The 21,563-nt window shown below is 45.0% G+C and overlaps 1 protein-coding gene across 7 annotated transcripts in view; it reads right to left on the minus strand.

The window, feature by feature from the left end:
• Positions 1 to 18,509, minus strand: part of LOC101107957 (solute carrier family 23 member 1-like) — a 64,780-nt gene extending 46,271 nt beyond the window's left edge. For 4 of the 7 annotated variants that reach the window (XM_042248880.1, XM_042248879.1, XM_042248877.1 and 1 more), the window contains exons 1-3: positions 18,393 to 18,509; positions 4,096 to 4,242; positions 721 to 878 (exon numbers count right to left, since the gene is read on the minus strand). In XM_042248880.1, coding sequence (XP_042104814.1) covers positions 721 to 878; positions 4,096 to 4,242; positions 18,393 to 18,434 — 347 coding nt within the window. In that variant the 5' untranslated portion in view covers positions 18,435 to 18,509. Of the gene's footprint in view, positions 1 to 720; positions 879 to 4,095; positions 4,243 to 18,392 lie in introns of those variants that run through there. The other 3 variants (XM_060414881.1, XM_042248878.1, XM_042248881.2) reach the window with 2 other exon arrangements.
• Between the last annotated feature and the right edge of the window lie 3,054 nt (positions 18,510 to 21,563).

A 21,563-nucleotide genomic window follows, 5' to 3' on the forward strand; every position in this document is an offset into this window, starting at 1 on the left:
TGGAAATAATCAGCCACCTTGTAACAGCCCTCACCTGTAGTTTGATTCAGATAATTGATAAAGGACAAAAGTTCTCATCAGAAAGAAATTTTTTTTCCTGTTTCTTTAATTTTGTATCTATGTGAGATGATGGATGTTCATTAAATTTACTGTGCTAATCATTTCTTGATGTATGTAAGGCAAATTATTATGCTGTACACTTATACAGTGTTGTCTTTCAATTATATCTCAATGAAACTGGAAGGAAAAAAATGTTTCCTCTCAAGTCATTTTTCTCATAAGACAGGTTGGGCAGAAGCACATCATAGGGAATGTTTTCCATTTTCCTCTGCATCTCCGAAACTGGGCACAGACTGGGCACAGATTAGGTCACAAGCAGGCTTACAGTGAAGATTCCCTCACTTGCACTGCTCCTTCTGAAGTCCAGGGAGGAGTCCCCACAGCGTGTTCACTAGCCACAAGCCTTGTAGAATTTGCAAAGGTAAAAGGTGTCAAGCATGGCCATCCGTAGCTATTTGTATTACTTTAACAAAGAACTCTGGCCAATGCGGATAGTAAATGTTGGCGCTGGGACTTCAACTTATGTGCTTACTTCTGGTCCTGTGCTCCCTCTATCATGTCACACCAGCTTTCTAACTCATCTCAGGCTACAAGCCAAGCAAACCTTATGGCTACCCTGGGAGATAAAAGTTAGAATCCACGGAGAGGAGTTTTACCTACCTGATTCCTAAAAATACTTGCAGGAGGGTGCAGATGCCAGAGACGAAGAAAATGGTGCTGATGAGGTAGCTCTGGGTCAGGGGATCATGCTGCAAACACAGGCCCTTAGCCAGGATGAGCGGCACTGCCACAAGCCCCCCTAGGGCTGTGAGGAAGTGCTGTAGGCACAACAGAGAGAGGAGACAAACTTAGAGATGCTGCGGCTGCCTACTCCACCTAATCCTATTCCTTCTACTGCAGGCTCAACCTTCAGTCTCAGAGGAGATCCAGGCAAGTGGCAAGAACTAGGAAGGCCTGGCAGCAAGAAGCAGGGACACAAGCAGAAGATCTGGGGTTCAAAGGCAGGAACCCAGGGCTGAGAACTGCTGTTCTAGGTAAGAAACCAAGGTAGGGACGCAGTGCGTGAGGACATAACAGGAACCAAGGAGGTGGCCTTAAAAATAGGAATAAGACAAGAGGCTCATTATTAAAATAAGGCACAAGGTGAGGGCAAGACCATTGACCAGGCCTGAGCACATTCTTCAAGACTGATTATACATTAGGTCACAAAACAGCATCAGCAAATTTAAGAAGACTGAAATCAAACCAACAATCTTTTTTGTCTGCAATGGTCTGAAATTGGAAATCAATAAGAGGAAGGACACTGGACACAAGCTGGTGGAAATTAAGAAACACACTCCTGAACAACCAATGGGTCAAAGAAGAAATCAAAAGGGAAATAAAAGATGACTTAAGACAAATGAAAATGGAACTACAACATACCAAAACTAATGGGATGCAGCAAAAGCAGTTCTAAGAGGACAGTTTATAACAATATGTGCCTGCATTAAGAAAGAAAAAAAGTCTCAAATAAACAACTTAAGTTGATTTCTCAAAGAACTAGAAAAGGAAAAACAAGCTGAGTCTCAAGTTAGAAGAGAGGGAAAAAAATACAGATCAGAACAGAAATAAATGAAATGAAAAACAATAGAAAAAAATCAAGAAAATGAGAGCTTTTTAAAGGTAAACAAACCCTTAGCTAAACTCAGAAAAAAGGAGAGAGGACTCAGATAAAATGAGACATGGCACAACAGAAATACAAAGGACCATAATACAATAGTAACATTACACACCAAGAAGTCGGATAACCTAGAAGAAATGGATAGATTACTAGAAACGTGCAATTTACCAAGACTGAATCATGAAGAAATAGAAAATATGAACAGACCAATGACTAGTGAGGAGACTAAAACAGTAATCAAAATTTCCCTGCAAAGAAAAGCCCAAGGCCAGATGGTTCTACTGGTGAATCCTATCAGATGTCTAGAGAAGAATTAGCACCAAGCCCTCCCAAACGCCTCCAAAAATTGAAGAGGAGGGAACTCTCCCAAACTCATTCTACAATCCAGCACAACCCTGATGGGGTTGTGGCTCAGACGGCAAGGGAGCTGCCTGCCATACAGGAGACTCAGGTTTGATCCTTGGGTTGGGAGGATCTCCTGGAGAAGGAAATGGCAAGCAACTCCAGTATTCTTGCCTGGAAAGTCCCATGGATAGAGGAGCCTAGCAGGTTACAGTCCATGGGATCGCAAGGAGTTAGACACAACTGAGCGACTTTCACGTAACCCTGATACCACAGCAAGATAAAAACCCTACAGGCCAATATCCCTCATGGATATAGATGCAAAACTGCTCAATGAAATTCCAGCAAACAGCATTCTACAGTACATTAAAAGGGCCATATGCCATGATTAAGTAGGATTTTTATCCCTGGAATGTTAAATATATACAAATCAATAAATATGATACACCATATTAATAAAATGAACAATGAAAATCTTATCACCCCAATGGATACAGAAAAAATCATTTGACAAAGCTCAACACCTTTCATAATGAAGTATCTACATTATCCATTTTATTGGCTCACAATTATATTTTTTAAAATAGTAAGACATTTGCTTCTCTTCTTTTGTGGAAAAGCACAAGGAAGCAAACAAAAAGTATATCCCATCCCTGATATTCCACATTGAACATTTTGGGATTAAAATGAAAATGAATCCATCTATGAGATTAAAGATTCAAGCTACAAAAGTTACAAAGCAAATAGTGAAAGTTGAAAGCTACTTTCCTTTTTCTAGTTCTTCAACCCAAGGTTAAATACCTCTATTAGTTTCTTATGATTTCTTCAAGACATGCAAAAATTACTGCTGCTAAGTCACTTTAGTCGTGTCTGACTCTGTGCGACCCCGTAGATGGCAGCCCACCAGGCTCCCCCGTCCCTGGGATTCTCCAGACAAGAACACTGGAGTGGGTTGCCATTTCCTTCTCCAATGCATGAAGGTGAAAAGTGAAAGGGAAGTCACTCAGTCGTGTCCAACTCTTAGCGACAGCATAGACGGCAGCCTACCATGCTCCTCTGTCCATGGGATTTTCCAGGCAAGAGTACTGGAGTGGGTTGCCATACATATACTTATTTCTGCTATTCTATCTCTCTTTTTGTTTGTTAGTCTTTAACGTAAAAAAAGATCACACTATGCACAATTATTTACTTGACTTTTTTCACTTAATCTATGTTGGTGATCATTTTTTAACTGCAAGGTAAATATATCTTTCTCTTTCTAACAGCTACATTAAAAAATTATTTGTTAGAATATGCCACAGTTCTCTAAGATGGATATTTTGGGGGTGTTTCTGGGTTTTGTTTGTTGTTGTGATCTTATGATTAATCAATAGAACATCTTTGTACTTATCTTAACAAGTCTTGCCAGCATATCTAGAGAGAAATTCTTTAAAAATTTTTTTTTAAATTTGGCCATGCCACACAATTTGTGGGAACTTAGTTCCCCCACCAGGGATTGAACCCGTGCCTTGGCAGTGAAATGATGGACTTCTAACCACTGGCCACTGGGGAATTCTCTACAGAGAAATTCTTAAGCATTAGGGCCTGGATTAAATAACATGTGTTTTGCCAGTTAATAGAAAAGTTGCACCAGATAACATTCCAACAAGCATTTGACAATGCTTGTTTTCCAATATTCCCCAAGCACTGGTTATCAAACATATCAGTTGTTTCCAAACAAATTATAATTGATATCTTAAAAAAAAAAAAAAAAAAAAACCTCACAATGGCCCAGTTGGTGTCCTTGATGTGACCTAGTAGCTTAGCATGGGGGAGAATCTTCCCCTAACTCCCTGCCTCCATCCCCAAACTCCTTGGGAGAAAAGAGGAAAAAAAAAAAGAGAAAAGAAAGCCTTGAGTCCCTTAAAGGTCAACAACATGGAAGCCAAGAACATGAGCAACTGAAGTTAGATCTTGACTAATTTGACCCGGGTGTGTTGATGTGCCTTTTGAGACAGAGACTCTTTATACCCAATCCTTCTGTGTGGCATTACCTGGATCCCCAAGAAGATGCAGAGATACCATGGTGGGATATCCAGGATGCCATAAGCCAGGTGGCTGCTGCTGGGACTCTTGAGCTGGCCATCCTTCTTCCTGCCTTTGTCACCTTCATGGGAGCTGAGCACACCATCACCCCTCTGCTGGGAAAAAGACAAAAACACGTTTGAGCATTTCAAGAGGAATCAAGTGCATTTTGATGCCAAACGCTTGGCCTCTATGTACCAGTGTCAAATCAAATCTCGGAGACAGAGTTTTGGATGAAGCAGAAAATGGCCTATTGCTTTGCCAGGCAAAGGGGAACCCAGTGGCTCCTGCCCTCCAAAACTGTGTCTCCACCCAGAAGGATTTGGTGAGAAGTTTTATAGCAACGGCTCAAACATGGGGCTGCTAATAAGATTAGGCCATGTACAGTTCAGTTCAGTTGCTCAGTCATGTCCGAATCTTTGTGACCCCATGGACTGCAGCACGCCAGGCCTCCCTGTCCATCACCAACTCCCGGAGCTTACTCAAACCCATGTCCATCGAGTCGATGATGCCATCCAACCATCTCATCCTCTGTCATCCCCTTCGCCTCCTGCCTTCAATCTTTCCCAGCATCAGGGTCTTTTCAAATGACTCAGTTCTTCCTATTAGGTGGCCAAAGTATTGGCATTTCAGCTTCAGCATCAGTCCCTCCAATGAATACTCAGGACTGATTTCCTTTAGGATGGACTGGTTGGATCTCCTTGCAGCCCAAGAGACTCTCAAGAGTCTTTTCCAACACCACAGTTCAAAAGCATCAATTCTTCGGTGCTCAGCTTTCTTTATAGTCCAGCTCTCACATCCATACATGACCACTGGAAAAACCATAGCTTTAACTAGACAGACCTTTGTTGGCAAAGTAATGTCTCTGCTTTTTAATATGCTCTCTAGGTTGGTCATAGCTGTTCTTCCAAAGAGCAAGCGGCTTTTAATTTCATGGCTGCAGACACCATCTACAGTGATTTTGGAGCCCCCCAAAATAAAGTCTGACACTGTTCCCATTGCTTCCCCATCTATTTGCCATGAAGTGATGGGACCAGATGCCATGATCTTAGTTTTCTGAATGTTGAGTTTTAAGTCAACGTTTTCACTCTCCTCTTTCCCTTTCAGCAGGGGCTCTTTAGTTATTCTTCACTTTCTGCCATAAGGGCGGTGTCGTCTGCACATCTGAGGTTATTGATATTTCTCCCAGCAATCTTGATTCCAGCTTGTGCTTCTTCCAGCCCAGCGTTTCTCATGATGTACTCTGCATAGAAGTTAAATAAGCAGGGTGACAATATACAGCCCTGATGTACTCCCTTTCCTATTTGGAACCAGTCTGTTGTTCCATGTCCAGTTCTAACTGTTGCTTCCTGACCTGCATACAGATCTCTCAGGAGGCAGGTCAGGTGATCAGGTATTCCCATCTCTTTCAGAATTTCCCATAGTTTGTTGTGATCCACACAGTCAAAGGCTTTGGCATAGTCAATAAAGCAGAAGTAGATGTTTTTCTGGAACTCTCTTGCTTTTTTGATGATCCAACAGTTGTTGGCAATTTGATCTCTGGTTCCTCTGCCTTTTCTAAATCCAGCTTGAACTTCTGGAAGTTCATGGTTTATATACTGTTGAAGCCTGGCTTGGAAAATTTTGAGCATTACTTTGCTAGTGTGTGAGATGAGTGCAATTGTGCAGTAGCTTGAGCATTCTTTGGCATTGCCTTTCTTTGGGATTGGAATGAAAACTGAGCTTTTCCAGTCCTGTGGCCACTGCTGAGTTTTCCAAATTTGCTGGCATATTGAGTGCAGCACTTTCACAGCATCATCTTTTAGGAATCAAAATAGCTCAACTGGAATTTCATCAAGTCCACTAGCTTTGTTCGTAGTGATGCTTCTTAAGGCCCACTTGACTTCACATTCCAGGATGTCTGGCCTTAGATGAGTGATCACACCATCGTGATTATCTGGGTCATGAAGATCTTTTTTGTACAGTTCTTCTGTGTATTCTTGCCACCTCTTCTTAATATCTTCTGTTAAGTCCACATCATTTCTGTCCTTTATTGTGCCCATCTTTGTGTGAAATGGACAGAATGATCTCAGTTCATTCCCAAGGCAAACCATTCAATATCACAGTAATCCAAGTCTGTATCTTGAACAATAATGGTGAAGAAGCTGAAGTTGAATGGTTCCATGAAGACCTACCAGACCTTCTAGAACTAGGACATCCAAAAAAGATGTCCTTTTCATTATAGAGGACTGGAATGCAAAAGTAGAAAGTCAAGGAATACCTGGAGTAACTGGCAAATTTGGCCTTGGAGTACAGAATGAAGCAGAGCAAAGGCTAATATAGTTTTGCCAAGAGAACGCACTGGTCACAGCAAACACCCTCTTCAAACAACACAAGAGAAGGCTGTGTACAGGGCACTGCTTTAATCTGGTCTCAGGTAATCTGATGAGAACCTTGTTCTTGGGCTTCCCTAGTAGCTCAGATAGTAAAGAATCTACCTACAATGCAGGAGACCCAGGTTTGATCCCTGGGTTGGAAGATCCCCTGGAGAAGGGAATGGCTACCCATTACAGTAATCTTGCCTGGAGAATTCCATGGACACAGGAGACTGGTGGTCTGCAGCCCATAGGGTTGCAAAGAGTCAGATATGACTGAGTGACTAACACAAACAATCTGATGAGTTTGAGGTTGCTTTAATCTGGAATGAAGAATGGTGACATCTTCCTCCTTAAAAAACTAGGAATAAGCCCACCATATGACCCAGCAATCCCACTCCTAGGCATATACCCTGCGGAAACCAAAATTGAAAAAGACACATGTATCCCATTGTTCATCGCAGCACTATATACAATAGCTGGAACATGGAAGCAACGTAGATGTCCATCGACAGATGACTGGATAAAGAAGTTGTGGTACATATTCACAATAGAATATTACTTAGCCATAAAAAGGAATGCATTTGAGTCAGTTCTAATGAGGTGGATGAACCTAGAGCCTATTATACAGAGTGAAGTAAATCAGAAAGAGAAAGATAAATATCATATACTAATGCATATATACAGAATCTAGAAAAATGGTACTGAAGAATTTATTTGCAGGGCAGCAATGGAGAAACAGAGAGAATAAATTTATGGGCATGGGAGGAGGGGAGGACAGGGTGAGATGTATGGAGAGAGTAACATGGAAACTTCAGTTCAGTTCAGTTCAGTCACTCAGTTGTGTCCGACTCTTTGCAACCCCATGAAGTGCAGCACGCCAGGCCTCCCTGACCATCACCAACTCCTGGATTTCACTCAGATTCACGTCCATCAAGTCAGTGATGTCATCCAGCCATCTCATCCTCTGTCATCCCCTTCTCCTCCTGCCCTCAATCCCTCCCAACATCAAAGTCTTTTCCAGTGAGTCAACTCTTCCCATGAGGTGGCCAAAGTACTGGAGTTTCAGCTTTAGCATCATTCCTTCCAAAGAAATCCCAGGGCTGATCTCCTTCAGAATGGACTGATTGGATCTCCTTGCAATCCAAGGGACTCTCAAGAGTCTTCTCCAACACCACAGTTCAAAAGCATCAATTCTTCGGCGCTCAGCCTTCTATGTTTCTATTAAGTAAAACAGATAGCCAACGGGAATTTGCTGTATGTCTCAGGAAACTCAAACAGGGGCTCTGTATCAACCTAGAGGGATGGGATAGGGAGGAAGATGGGAGGGAGGGTCAAGAGGGACCAGATATATATATATACCTATGGCTGATTCATATTGAGGTTTGACAGAAAACAACAAAATTCTATAAAGCAATTATCCTTCAATTAAAAAAACAAATAAATAAATAAATAAAAAGAATGGTGACATCTTCCATTTATTGGGGATTTTAGTCCTTTTGTTATTATTGTTCAGTCACTAAGTCATGTCCCACTCTTTGTGACCCCATGCGCTGCAGCACACCAGGTTTCCTTGTCCTTCATTCTCTCCCAGAGTTTGCTCAAATCCATATCCATTGAGTCAGTGATGCTATCTAACCCTCTCATCCTTTGTCATCTGCTTTTCCTTTTGCCGTCAATCTTTTCCACCATCAGGGTCCTTTCCAGTGAGTGGGCTCTTTGCATCAAGTGGCTGGAGTATTGGAGCTTCAGCATCAGTCCTTCCAATTAATATTCAGGATTGATTTATTTTAGGATTGATTGGTTTGATCTCCTTGCAGTCCAAGGGACTCTCAAGAGTCTCCTCCAGCACCACAACTTGAAAGCATCAATTCTTCAGCAATCAGCCTTCTTTGTGGTCTAACTCTCACATCCATACATGACTACTGGAAAACCATAGCTTTGACTACACGGACCTTTGTTGGCAAAGTGATATCTCTGCTTTTTAATATGCTTCCTAGGCTTGTCATAGCTTTCCTTCCAAGGAGCAAATGTCTTTTAATTTCATGGCTGCAGTCACCATCCACAGTGATTTTGGCGCCCAAGAAAATAAAGAGACTGTTTCATCTCTTGAGGTGGAACCAGGACCCTGCCCAAAGCCTGCACTGTTGTTTCCTGGCTGCTCTCTGTTGTCTCTGAATCCCCTCATTTCCCTGATTAGCAACTGTTTGAATCTAACCTTTGGGACTCAGGGAAGGTCATGGAGGCTGGAGTCTGTTCCCCATAAACAAGGAACAAGAGACATGGAAAGGCTTCTGTGCCCAGGAGCCCCAGAGGCTCCTGCTTAGTTTCACTTTCTTATTACAACCAGACAGATGGACAGCTTCCTAGAGGCAAGAACAATGGTATTGTGATATATGCTGGCCAGCTTGTGGTTTCTAGATTCAGACTCAAAAGACCAGTGACTTTCTATACTATACATCAGCAGCAAGACCTAATAGAAAATAAACTTTGTGGAAGAACGAATGGGAATCAACTCCATGGTCAGAAAATGGGCAGAGGAATTCCTTGATGATTCATTCAGTGATTAGGACTTCATGCTTTCACTGCCAAGGGCATGGGTTCAATCCTTTGTCTGGGAACTAAGATCCCACATGGTGTGGCCAAAAATAAAAAAAGTGGGTTTCTCAAGAAAATGTGCAAGGAAATGGGGATTCTGACCCAGATGGTGTAGCTGCCCTTGCTTATGCTCCCACGGGTCAGCCCTGTGCCAAAGCCTTTATCATAATGTGTGTATTATAATGGACTATTTCCTTATCCATCTCTTCTGCTAGAACTGAGTTCCTAGAATGCACTCACTGTGCCTTACTCTCCTTTGTTGTCCCAGCTTCTAGAACAACCCCAATGCTCAGTGTAGACTGAGTAAATGGAGGAATGAATGGACATAACACAAATGTAAATAAGTGTACAGCATATAGAATGCTCTAGGGTCAATAGCCAAGTTACATTCCTATCAGGTTACTCCATATTAACTTTGAACCATAAACTCTCTCCTCTAATTTATTGGCTATATAGTTTACCAAACTTGGGCAAATTATTAACATGTATAAGTCTTATTTTTCTGATCTATGTAACAAAAATGTTAATAACACCTATTTCATAGATGAAAAAATTAAATTGGAACATGAAGAAATGGGGAGATGTTGCTCAAAGGATATAAACAAATAGTATAACATGAATAGGTTCTGGGAAACTAATGTACAGTGTGGTGATTATAGTTAATAATATTGTATTATATATTTGAAAGTTGCTAAGAGAGTAAATCCTACATGTTCTCAGCACAAAAAAGAAGTGATGACTCCATGCCATGATGGAGGTGTTAACTACTAACAACTGCTGCTAAGTCACTAAGTCACTTCAGTCATGTCAGACTCTTTGAGACCCCATGGGCCATAGCCTGCCAGGCTTCTCTGTCCATGGGATTCTCCAGGCAAGAATACAAGCGTGGGTAGCCATGCCCTCCTCTAGGGGACCTACTCGGCCCAGGGATCAAACTCAAATCTGTTAAGTCTCCTGCATTGGTAGGCGGTTCTTGACCACTAGCGATACCTAGGAATCTATTAATAACTGCCATGGTGGTAATCATTTTGCAGCATATAATTGTACCAGGTCAATGTCTTGGACAGTTTAAGCTTACACAATGTTGTATGTCAATTACATCTAATAAACGTGGGGGAAAAAACAGAGCATGAAGCACATAGTCCAGTGCCCTGCATGGTGCACCTACCCAATAAATTAGCTGCTATAATTGTGATAAGATTCTGGCCCCATGTTTCAAAGGCTTTTAACTCACACTTGAGTGACATCAGAGCATCTGTAGGTGGAGTGACATTAGAGCAGCGGTAGGTGAGAGGAATAGGAAAGCAATGTCGTCAGTATGGCCAGAACGGGGCAAGGCCACCAGCATGGAGATCAGGCAATTAGGTGACAAGCCCCAGCAGGGTCCTGGGCCCTGGTCAGATCACAGAGGAATAGCAGGTTCTGCACAGTGGCACAGCCAGGGTGCCCTGAAGATAGTGCGGGCTTCTCACAGAGAAAGTTCTGGAAAGGATGTTAAGGGTACCCCTACCAACACCAACCTCCATAGTCAAGCACCCTTTACTTCAGCACAGCCTCAAAGAACATCTTCTGAACTGAAGCTGCACTATGACTCCTGGGAATGCTAATCACTTCAATGCTATGGATTCTTCCTATACAGGAAATCTGCTATTTTTTGTGACTATATTGGTATAAAGATACATTACTATATACTAAAAATTTTCCCTTTTGTCTAAAAATTAATATTTTTTCCTTCTGATTTTAAAAGAAATGGGAGCAAAACTATGGGCACAGACACTATGGCTGCTCTCCCTAAGGATCAGTGGCCCTGCTCTGGAGAAGTAGGAGAAGCAGATGAGTGGGGGGCAAGGGGTTACCAGTTGCTTTGAAGTGGAGAGAGACAAGAAAGCCACCAGATCAAGAACTGGGTGTTTGTCCACTTCCAGGACAGCACTGGTCCCTAGGGAACATTATATTCTAAGACAGGATTTCTCAACCTCAGCACCATTGCCATTTTGGACAGGATAATTCTTCCTTGTGTTGTGTGTGTTCATGGCAGGGGTTGGGGCTGTACCATGCACCCTAGGATATTTAGTAGTATCTTTGGCCTGGACCCACTAGATGCCAGTGGCAAGCCCCTGCCCTCACCTTCAGTTGTGACAACCCAAAATGACTCCAGACATTGCCAAATGTCACCAGCAGGGTAAAAATCACCCCGTTAAGAACTGCCATTTTAAGGGTCTTGTTCAGATCCCACCAGGGGAGCTGCAACTAAGGACAATTCTGGCTGACATGGAGAGTGGGTGGGATAGATGTGCCGTCTCCACGTGGAGACAGAGGAAGCCAGTCCTCTTCCTCCGTGGGATGGAGCACAAATCGGATCTCAACTCTTTCCCAGTACTCGGAGGCCCCATCACTGGCGATGGAGAAAGTTTCCCAGAACACTAAGGTCCAGGTGGTGGGAGGAGCTCAGGGCTGCGGTCAGGCTTGGAGAGAGCGGGTGGACTGAGTCAGCCACAGCACAGCCCTGCAGAGTCACCCTGTTCCTGGGGCTTGGTGCAGCATTTGCCCATGACTCTATTATTTAGTTTCTGAGACTTAAATGGAAGAGTTTTGCTTCAACTCATCTATTCAGCAATGCCTGGAAGCATGTCTCCCAAATCTGCTCCAGGAAGCCCCAACTTCTCTCCACTCCCGCTCAGACTACAGCCCCAGCATGCCTCACAGCCATAACACGGTTTTCTCATCCAAAAGGCCACAAAGTCCCATAACTTCTCTACTCCATCGCTAGCACAGAGTTAGTGCTCATAGCACAATCTGTTGAGTGAAAAATAAATAAATGAACACATGTGCCGGGAGCCAGTGTGAGGAACTCCGCCCATGGCAAAGGCCATGAGGAAGGAGGCTTCGGCATATGCAAAGGTGGGATCGAGCCTCAGGAAACCCCCTGTTCCCGAGCATCTACCCCCAAAACCAGAGTGCCTACTTTACTGTTTTATACTCTCACCTATACCTCTGACTTTATGGGGGGCTGACCCCCCACCACCTCTCTCGGAGAAGGAGTTAACTTGCAGCTCCAGTTAATAAAAATTCCTGGGTGTGACAAGAGTGTTTCAACTTACAAACTCCTCTGAAGATTCTCTACCCTGCCTGAGCAGGTTCGTCCGGCCACATGTGATTGTTTACAGCCTCCCAACCGTGAGAGGCATGAGATGCTTTAAAACTTTCTAAATACAGACTCTTTTGAGAAGTTAGAAAATTATTAGTATAGTACAGTGGGTTGATTAGAAATTATATTGGTGAAGGGTTTTTCATTTGTTGAGCCAATATTTGCTGCTAAATCTCCATATTCACTGCCCTTATAATGAATATAACTAACATATAGGAAAAATAAGTATTAACCTTTAAGATTAATCATCTTAAACCTTAGACTAAGTAAATTCCTTTCTTGGATTGCAACCCACTACACCCTCACCCTATAGGAATGCAACTTTATTTGGAGGGTGGCTCCTGGTTTAAGAAAAAAATCACCCCTGGAAAAAATAAGTTTTCTGGCTGACTGACCATTATCAGAAAGGGTCATAAAATGTCAGCAGGCCTCATGGCCAGAAGATGATGTAAAACCCCTAAGACCTTTGTATGATTTTATATGAAGCACCTGATTTTGACAAGGGTTGGGTCTGCTGACCCCACGTGACTCTATTCATCCCTATGTATAACAAAAAGTATATAAGCAAACCTGAAAATAAAGAAAATGGATCAGTTTCTGGAAAGACTGATTCCCCCATGTTTTTCTTTCTTGTTCTCCGTTTTTCTGGCTGAATTCCCATCTGGAGCATGTGTACTCACCAAGCCTGCTAATTTTGCCTGGGCTTCTAAGATCGGACTTGGGAGGCCTCAGTGCCTCCTCTCCTTTGGGAGAACGGAAAGACGCCTGTGGCCTGCGTAGGTGGTGCAAGCTTCTCCTCTCAAAGTTTTATTGGTATTCCACGTAAACCAATTTATTCAGCCTCTTTTTCTCCACTAATTTCCCTACTACACTATTCCTTTCTAATCTCTCTTTATACTTCTAATTAAATAGCTTTTTCCTAGGACACCGATTCTGTCTCCCCTTTGAATTACCCTGGATCCACCGGGGCTAGACCCCGGCACACATGCATAAAATAATGACCATAAAGATTCTCTCATCGACTTTTTAAAATAAATACATAACTGGTTAGAACTCTTTGGAAACATTATGCTGATTCTATTTGGATTCCTGAAAAGAAGGCTGTCCTGATGCAGCTTTGGTACTTGGACTGGCTGTGAAAGGAGGGTGGTTTTGCCTAAGCAGGTCAAGGCCAAGCCAAAGATAGGCTGGAGGGTGTCCGACGGAACTCCGGAGCACTTATCGCGAGGTTTTAGTGACCCTGTGGTGCAGTCCTTGAGCACAACCGCAGAAGAACCGGCTGAAGAAAAGAGGAGGGGCAGAAGGAAAAGAATGGCTGTTGATTGGCTGGCTGGTTGATTGACGCTGCGTAGGCTACACAGAACAGCAGAGCACACAGTTTGACCTGGGGCCATGGTGGTCTGTCAGTCCCTTGCTTGGCAGCCGTTAGCACATCACTTCCTCTCCCTCAGACTCCGTGTCCCCTTCTGACTCTGGGAGGGTTGCAAAAATACCCCAAAGCGTATATGGCTTCCTGTTATGTGCGCCTGTGAATGAACTCACACGACTTGGGCAGGTACAGCGCTAGCAAACTCACCTCCTACCTTCTCCCAAGACCTCTTGGAATTCTCAGAAAGGTGAAGGGGTGGGGGAGGGAGGAGGTTTGGCGGGGGACAGTAGGGGGGATGTTAGTTTGGGGCCTCCCCCCGCCCCCCCCCCCCCTCCCCCCACCGCCATCAAGAATCAATGAATGACTCTTCATTCTTTATAGCAAAAAGTAAAGAAGAACTAAAGAGCCTCTTGATCCAAGTGAAAGAGGAGAGTGAAAAAGTTGGCTTAAAGCTCAACATTCAGAAAACTAAGATCATGGCATCCGGTCCTATCACTTCATGGCAAGTAGATGGGGAAACAGTGGAAACAGTGGCTGACTATATTTTTCTGGGCTCCAAAATCGCTGCAGATGGTGACTGCAGCTATGAAATTAAAAGACACTTACTCCTTGGAAGGAAAGTTATTTCCAACCTATACAGCATATTAAAAAGCAGAGATATTACTTTGTCAACAAAGGTCCATCTAGTCAAGGCTATGGTTTTTCCAGTAGTCATGTATGGATGTGAGAGTTGGGCTATAAAGAAAGCTGAGTGCCGAAGAATTGATGCTTTTGAACTATGGTGTTGGAGAAGACTCTTGCGAGTCCCTTGGACTGCAAGGACATCCAACCAGTCCATCTTAAAGGAGATCAGTCCTGGGTGTTCATTGGTAGGACTGATGTTGAAGCTGAAACTCCAATACTTTGGCCACCTCATGCGAAGAGCTGACTCATTTGAAAAGACCCTGATGCTGGGAAAGATTGAGGGCAGGAGGAGAAGGGGACAACAGAGGATGAGATGGTTGGATGGCATCACTGACTCAATGGACGTTGGTTTGGGTGGACTCTGGGAGTTGGTGATGGACAGGGAGGCCTGGCATGCTGTGGTTCAGGGGGTCGCAAAGAGTCGGACACGACTGAGCGACTGAACTGAACTGAACTGAATGACTCAGGACTTCCTTGGTGGTCCCGTGGTTAAGATTGCCTTCCAATGAAGGGAGTGAGGGTTCGATCCCAGGTCAGGGAGCTAAGATCCTACATGCCCAGTGGCCAAAAAAACAAAACATGAAACAGAAGAAGTATTGTAACAAATTCAATAAAGACTTTGAAATTGGTCAACATCAGAAAAAAATCTTAAAAAAAAAAAATGTCAATGACTCTAAGAGTGTTCTCAGCCTGATGACTCTGAATATTCTAAGTTTTGTCTGGATATCAATCTGGACCTGATGAGGTTATGGAAACCACTTCTGTAATTGCTTTACAACACTTTTCTGGGAAATTGTCCTTGTATGAGGCCCAACATGGAAAAAAAAATTAGAACTTAAGAGTGGAGAAAAACTTATCTTCCTTGAGAAGAGCTGGTTCTTCATTCTGATAAGAGTGTGTGACTTCTGTGAAGCACGTCAGCTATGGCTGGTAGAACACACAGAGCCTGATCAAAATACATCTTTTGCTGTAAAGCACTTTGTGTCACTTACATAAAGTGCTGGGGCAAAAAATCAAATAAGCAGGTACACAGTGGGCTAAGATTCCTGTGTCAGAGATGAGTCACTAGCATATTAAAGATGCGCATTGAAATGTGACATCCCAGAGCTACTGTAGAGCAGGGGCTTCCCAGATGGAACTGGAAAAAGCCCCACCTCAGGGCACATCCAGAGGGGGGAAGTGACTTTATCCAAGGGGAATCCCTAGTCAGCAAAATTCTGTAACTCTCAGACTTCCCTGGTGGCCCAGTGGTTAAGATCCTGAGCTCCCTATGCAGGGGGTCCAGGTTCAACCCTTGGTCAGGGAACTAGATCCCACATGCCTCAACCAAGAGTTCACATGCTGCAACTAAGACCTGGGATGGCCAAATAAATAATTTGTTTTAAAGTCTATGACTCTTATAGTGGCAGAAGAATGCCTACAAGCCCCTTTTTGAAGGAAGAATAAACTCTTAATAAAGCTTTCCCATGAGTCAGCACTGGTATGAGAAGACGGGCCACAAGCTTTTCTTCTGATTGGAAGAGTCTATCAGCTCAACACATGGGCTGTAATGTCACCAAAACACTTGCTCAAAGAGGCCTTCTGTTGACGTGTGGCATTTTATAGTGCTTTACAGTTTGCAAAGAGCTTCCAATGTATCCTCTCCTTTGATTCTCACAACCCAGTTTCCAGAGAGGAGATTGAGGCTCAGTGAGATTACATGACTTGGCCCAGGTCCCTTTGTAAATGGGAGAATGGAACTCTCCTCTCCTGGTCGAGGGCAGTTGCTGGCAGGTGCATTCCTGTGTGTATGGGGACAGCCTGTCATCTCTCTAGAGCAGAGCAGCAGAGCAGGAGGAGGCTGGCACAGAGGGAACAGCAGTGGGAAGGAGGATTCCTGGGGGGAAATGAATCCCTTGGCCCTCTGACTCCAGCCATCCCCCATACAGCCTCCTGCTCCCCAACTTGCCCCCTAGGTCTCTCCAAACATGGCTAGGGAATCTGTCTTCCCCATGTTTATATCCCTAGAAGGTTCTAACAAAGCAATATGCACATGAAAACCAAAACATCTCAGAAAAGTGGCCTTTTAATCTGGGTGCTGAGACCGAGGCTTTGAGGAAAATGAAAAGACAGTTCACTGAATAAAGACAGATATGTGCCCAGACCCTACCACTCCCTACTGGCTTCAGGTGTGCTAAAGATCACAGCTTTCAGAAATAGAGTCTTCAACTTATTTCCCAAGTTGTTGTGGGTTTTTTTTTTTTTTAACTCCTATGAGATGGTGACAGAAAGGTTAAAAAAAATTTTTAAAGATCCAAAATGGAGTAACTAATGCTAAGCCCATATCAGCCTACCGAGACTTAATAAAGTGAAAGAAAGTGAAGTCGCTCAGTCGTATCCTACTCTTTGCGACCCCATGGACTGTAGCCTACCAGACTCCTCCATCCGTGGGATTTTCCAGGAAAGAATACTGGAGTGGGTTGCCATTTCCTTCTCCAGGAGATCTTCCCAACCCAGGGATTGAACCCAAGTCTCCCACATTGTAGGCAGACGCTTTACAGTCTGAGCCACCAGGGAAGTTCTAACCTGATATCTAACCTAATTAATTGCATGCAGTTTGGTTTCTCACAGGGAAGTAACGTTTCGCTAGTCTGTCTCAAATTATCTGGTCAGAACTAGTGAGGTGATCTGCCTGGTAGACTCCTGCTTTTCAGGAAAGTGACCTGGCCTGAAACAATCCACTCTTTGATAGAATAACTTTGCCATGCCTCCTTCTGCCTATAAAACTCCTCCATTTTGTACAGCTCCTCAAAGCTCCCTTCTGTCTTCTGATGGTATGCTGTCCATTTCATAAATCATTAAATAAACTCAATTAGAGTGGACTTCCCTGGCAGTCGATCGGTTAAGACTCCACACTTAACCGTGTGGAGTCACTGCAGGGGGCCTGGGTCCAAACCCTGGTGGGCGAACTAAGATCCTGCATGCTGCAAGGTGTGGCCAAAAGAAATAATAATAATTTAAAAGATAAAGCCAACTAAGCTTTAAATTTACCCAGTTGAATTTTTACTTTTAGCAATAGGAATTCTGAGAGGAAAGGAAATTTCCCTCAGGTGCCTGTCACAATTTTCCAAGAGTCGGCCACAGTGTCTTTGCCAAAGACTGACTAGCAGTGGGCAAGTTCTGGTAGCCGGCTCCAGGGGACAGTTCTGAGGGCCCAGCCCAGGCTCATGCGTGGCACCTGTTGCACAGATGCCATGGCTGGGCCTGGTGGGGAGAGGGTCCCCACTCAGTCAGCTCCCCCCACAGCAGCCCTGGTTGTTTTTCGGTGGCCAAACTAGGCTGGAAAGAATGGTGGGAGCAGGGCTCAAGGACTAGCTTGAGCCTCCAGATGGGTTATTGTCACTTTACTTCTCTGGGCCTCAGCTTCCTTATATGTAAAATGGGAACAGAGGTGTATGCCTCGGGTTTGAAGGAAGAAAATAAAGTACACAATACTAGGACATATCAGCCATCCGGTAAACAGTAGTTCCCTGCCTCTCTCGCTCTCTGTGTATGTGTGTCTCTCTCCCTCTCTCATTCTCTCTCTCCCTGCTTTCCTCTTTCTCTTTGCTTTGCTTCAGAAAGGCTTTCTGATCAAAGAAATCATAATGCTGAGAATCCTGGAAAACAAATACTTAGATTCCACAGAGTAAAACAAAGAGGACCTTTCAGCTCTCCCTTCCTTTGTAATTCATTCACAGAGTTCAGCATTGAGGGTGGAATCTTTGCCTTGTGAGGGTGGCGGCATGAGAACAGCTGTAAAAATTCAAAGTCTCACTTAGAACACGAACCACCTTCCTTAAGAATCCGCATTAGGACTCCACACTAGGACCTTTCTCCAGGGTCTTTCCTCTTTTCAGCTACCCCACCAATCTGCCTGCAATGCAGGAGACCTGGGTTTGATCCCTGGGTCAGGAAGATCTCCTGGAGAAGGGAATGGCAACCTGCTCCAGTATTCTTGCCTGGAGAATCCCATGGACAGAGGAGCCTGGCAGGCTACAGTCCATGACATTGCAAAGAGTCGGACAGGACTGAGAGACTAAGACTTAACACACACCCCAGCTCTATCATCCCCTCTCTTCTACCAGCACTCACCAAGGGGTTGGGGTTCTCACAGGTGGGGATGGCAGAGTTCATGGCCGCTTGGGGTCTCCTTTTTTGGCTTCCTCTCAGAACAGAAAAGAAGCTAAGCCGCTGCTGGAGAGGAAGATTAACTTCTCACAGCCTGCCAAAATAATAAGAGGGAAAGATGAAGATCCAAGAGGGTGGGGCCTCCAAGCCCCACCTACTGGTCTATAACAGACACCCCCTCCAGCCCTCTGCGGCCACTGCAGGGGACCAAGGTACCTCCAGTGATAGTAAGCGTTGCATCATTTGAAAAGTATGGGTAGTTGCAGAGAAGTTAATGATCCCCCAAGGCACCAAGGAAACAAATCAGCGTGCAGCCTGTTGAGATGTGGCAGACAGCACTTTCCGGAAACCAGGTTCTCAGGGCAAGAGAAGAGGGGGGTGAGGCTCTGGGCCAGACATAGAGGCTTTTCTGTTTTCTAAAGCTGGTTTCTAGTGACTGGTTGAACTGGAATGAAAGCATTGCAAAAGTGACACAGCAGCCTGGCCCCTGAGAAACACTGACACAGTCGTTAGGGAGGGACTGCCGACCCTAAATGCTGACCTGGGAGAGGCTACTAAGGCTCATGGGTGGAGCAAAGACCTCAGGTGAGAGGCTGAGAAAAAATGCTTCTACAGCTTGGGTGCCTGTCTCCCTAATATGCAGAAACTTCCAGTAACCTACCTATTGGAGAGACAAACCCAGGAAGGCATAGTCTTGGTCTTATCCTGCACAGAGTACTAAAATGCTCCTCTAAAACTCTCGATAAACCCCACTCTATGAAGTCCAAGGGGCTTCCCAGGTGGTGCTCGTGGTAAAGAACCCGCCTGCCAACGCAGGGGATGTAAGAGATGAGGGTTCAGTCCCTGGGTCGGGAAGATCCCCCGGAGGAGGGCATGGCAACCAACACCAATATTCTTGCCCAGAGAATCCCATGGACAGAGAAGCCTGGTGGCTACAGTCCACAGGGTTGCAAAGAGTCAGATGCAACTGAAGCAACTTAGCATGTATGCACATGAAGGCCAACGCAAGCAAATACCTGTTATTCATAATGATGGAATGTTCTGGAACAGATAGCACTGGGACTCAAGTTTCAGGAAACACATAGTGGGACCTACGTAGACACTGATAGGAGTCCGTCCAAGAGGAAGACCTGAAAACCACAACAATGAGAAGTTTGACATGGGAGGGGACAGAGCTGACTTAGGCTATAACAGAAAAACCAAGGTCAGAAGAGAGTCAACGGTCACTAAGTAGTTGGCCTTTGCTGAATACTTGTCCATTCTGAAGGAGATCAGCCCTGGGATTTCTTTGGAAGGAATGATACTAAAGCTGAAACTCCAATACTTTGGCCACCTCATGTGAAGAGTTGACTCATTGGAAAAGACTCTGATGCTGGGAGGGATTGGGGGCAGGAGAAGAAGGGGACGACCGAGGATGAGATGGCTGGATGGCATCACTGACTCGACGGACGTGAGTCTGAGTGAACTCCGGGAGTTGGTGATGGACAGGGAGGCTTGGCATGCTGCGATTCATGGGGTCGCAAAGAGTCGGACACGACTGAGCAACTGAACTGAACTGAGCATTGCACCATACCTTTTCTGTTTTTCTTACTAAATGTTCACTACAAACTAGCATTCATATCCTTATTTTACAAAAGGATTAAAAATCCTATAAATTCAGATTTTTCTAAGATTAAGAAATATGCGTGTCGATGGGTTAAGCTATTTGCCCAAGATTCACAGCAAGTGCAGGAGCTGAGATTCAAGCCCAGACACTCTTGTCCTGCAGCCCACGGGACTCAAGGAGATGACCATCAGAGACAGGCAAATGTTCTGGGCCTGAAGAGGGCTCAGGGGACACAGTCCAGGGAGTGTGGTCAGAGGGGCTTCCCCACACCACCCGGTAGGGAAATGTGGATCTTTCCCAAAAGGCATCAGGGGCCCCAAGCTCACCAGAGAAGGGGAAGCGAGGCTGCTCAGCTTCAAGGGGGTGGGTCCTGCGGGGGTTGGGATCCCCAGAGCAGGCTGATTCTGCGGTCCCCAGGGCGGGGAGGGGCAGGAGGTGAGGACAGAGGGCCAGTGCCAACATTTACATGGACGATGAACAGCACACACTCTGTTCATTGCTCCAGGAAGACCTGGCTTAAGGGGGGCCAGGAGGGTCCAGGAGTGGGGAGTTGACTGCACTGTCCCTGCACCCCCCCACCCTCACAGACCTGTGGGCAGGGCAGAGTTGGGGTCACCTTCAGGGACAGCGAGAAAAGAGGCGTCTTCTCAGAATCTGCCCTCCCCACACTGGAGGTCTGGCCTCGCCAGGCTCTGCCCTTCCCTCTTGCTGCCAATTTCTTGGATGTAGAATTAAACTCTTCTATAGACTGAGGTAAAACGGCGCTGGGTTAGCCACGCAAGGAAGGCAAAGCAGAGAGATGGGCTTCTCTCACCCCTTCGTCTGGCTGCCTGTACAGTGTGCTCAGCGTCTTCCTGCCTCTTCAACCTCAGCACCTCTCTTCCGGGGCTGACACTGTCTCACAAGGCTCTGTGTTGGGCGTCCTCTCAGCATTGGCCCTTTGGCCTGTGGTCTCTGCTGCTGTTACCTTCTCACTGAGTGCTGTGAGGAGCCAAGCCAGCACCCCCTACTTTTCCTCCACCTTCTGCACCTTAGAAGTCATTTTCAGGGAATTCCCTGTGGTCCAGTGGTTAGGGCTCGGTGCTTTCAATCCTAAGGGCTCCAGTTCAGAGAACTATCTCACGACCCTCCAAAAGAGGGGAAAAAAAAACTAAGTTACTTTCACAGATTTATCCCTCCTCTCGTCATTGACTGGGCCTGGCTTTGAAACAGGAGGGAAGGGCCCTTGAGGACTGGCTAGAACCGACTAGATGGTGGAAGAACTGACTCCCAGCAGCCCCTGGGGGCTCATTATAATATATTAAGATGCTGACGACACACCCACAGGCACCATGACACTTCCGCAGCTGACCATCAAAGGCCAAAAAATGGGCAGTGGCCCAGTTCCTAGAAATCCCCACAGCCTTTCCAAGGTAGTTGAAATAATCCTCCCACTCATTAGCCTACAAAATTGTTGTTGTTTATTTGCTAAGTCCTGTCAGACTTTTTGCAACCCTATGGCCTATAGCCCACCAGGTTTCTCTGTCCAT

The sequence above is a fragment of the Ovis aries genome, chromosome 4 (genome assembly GCF_016772045.2).
Source record: "Ovis aries strain OAR_USU_Benz2616 breed Rambouillet chromosome 4, ARS-UI_Ramb_v3.0, whole genome shotgun sequence".
NCBI lineage: Eukaryota > Metazoa > Chordata > Mammalia > Artiodactyla > Bovidae > Ovis > Ovis aries.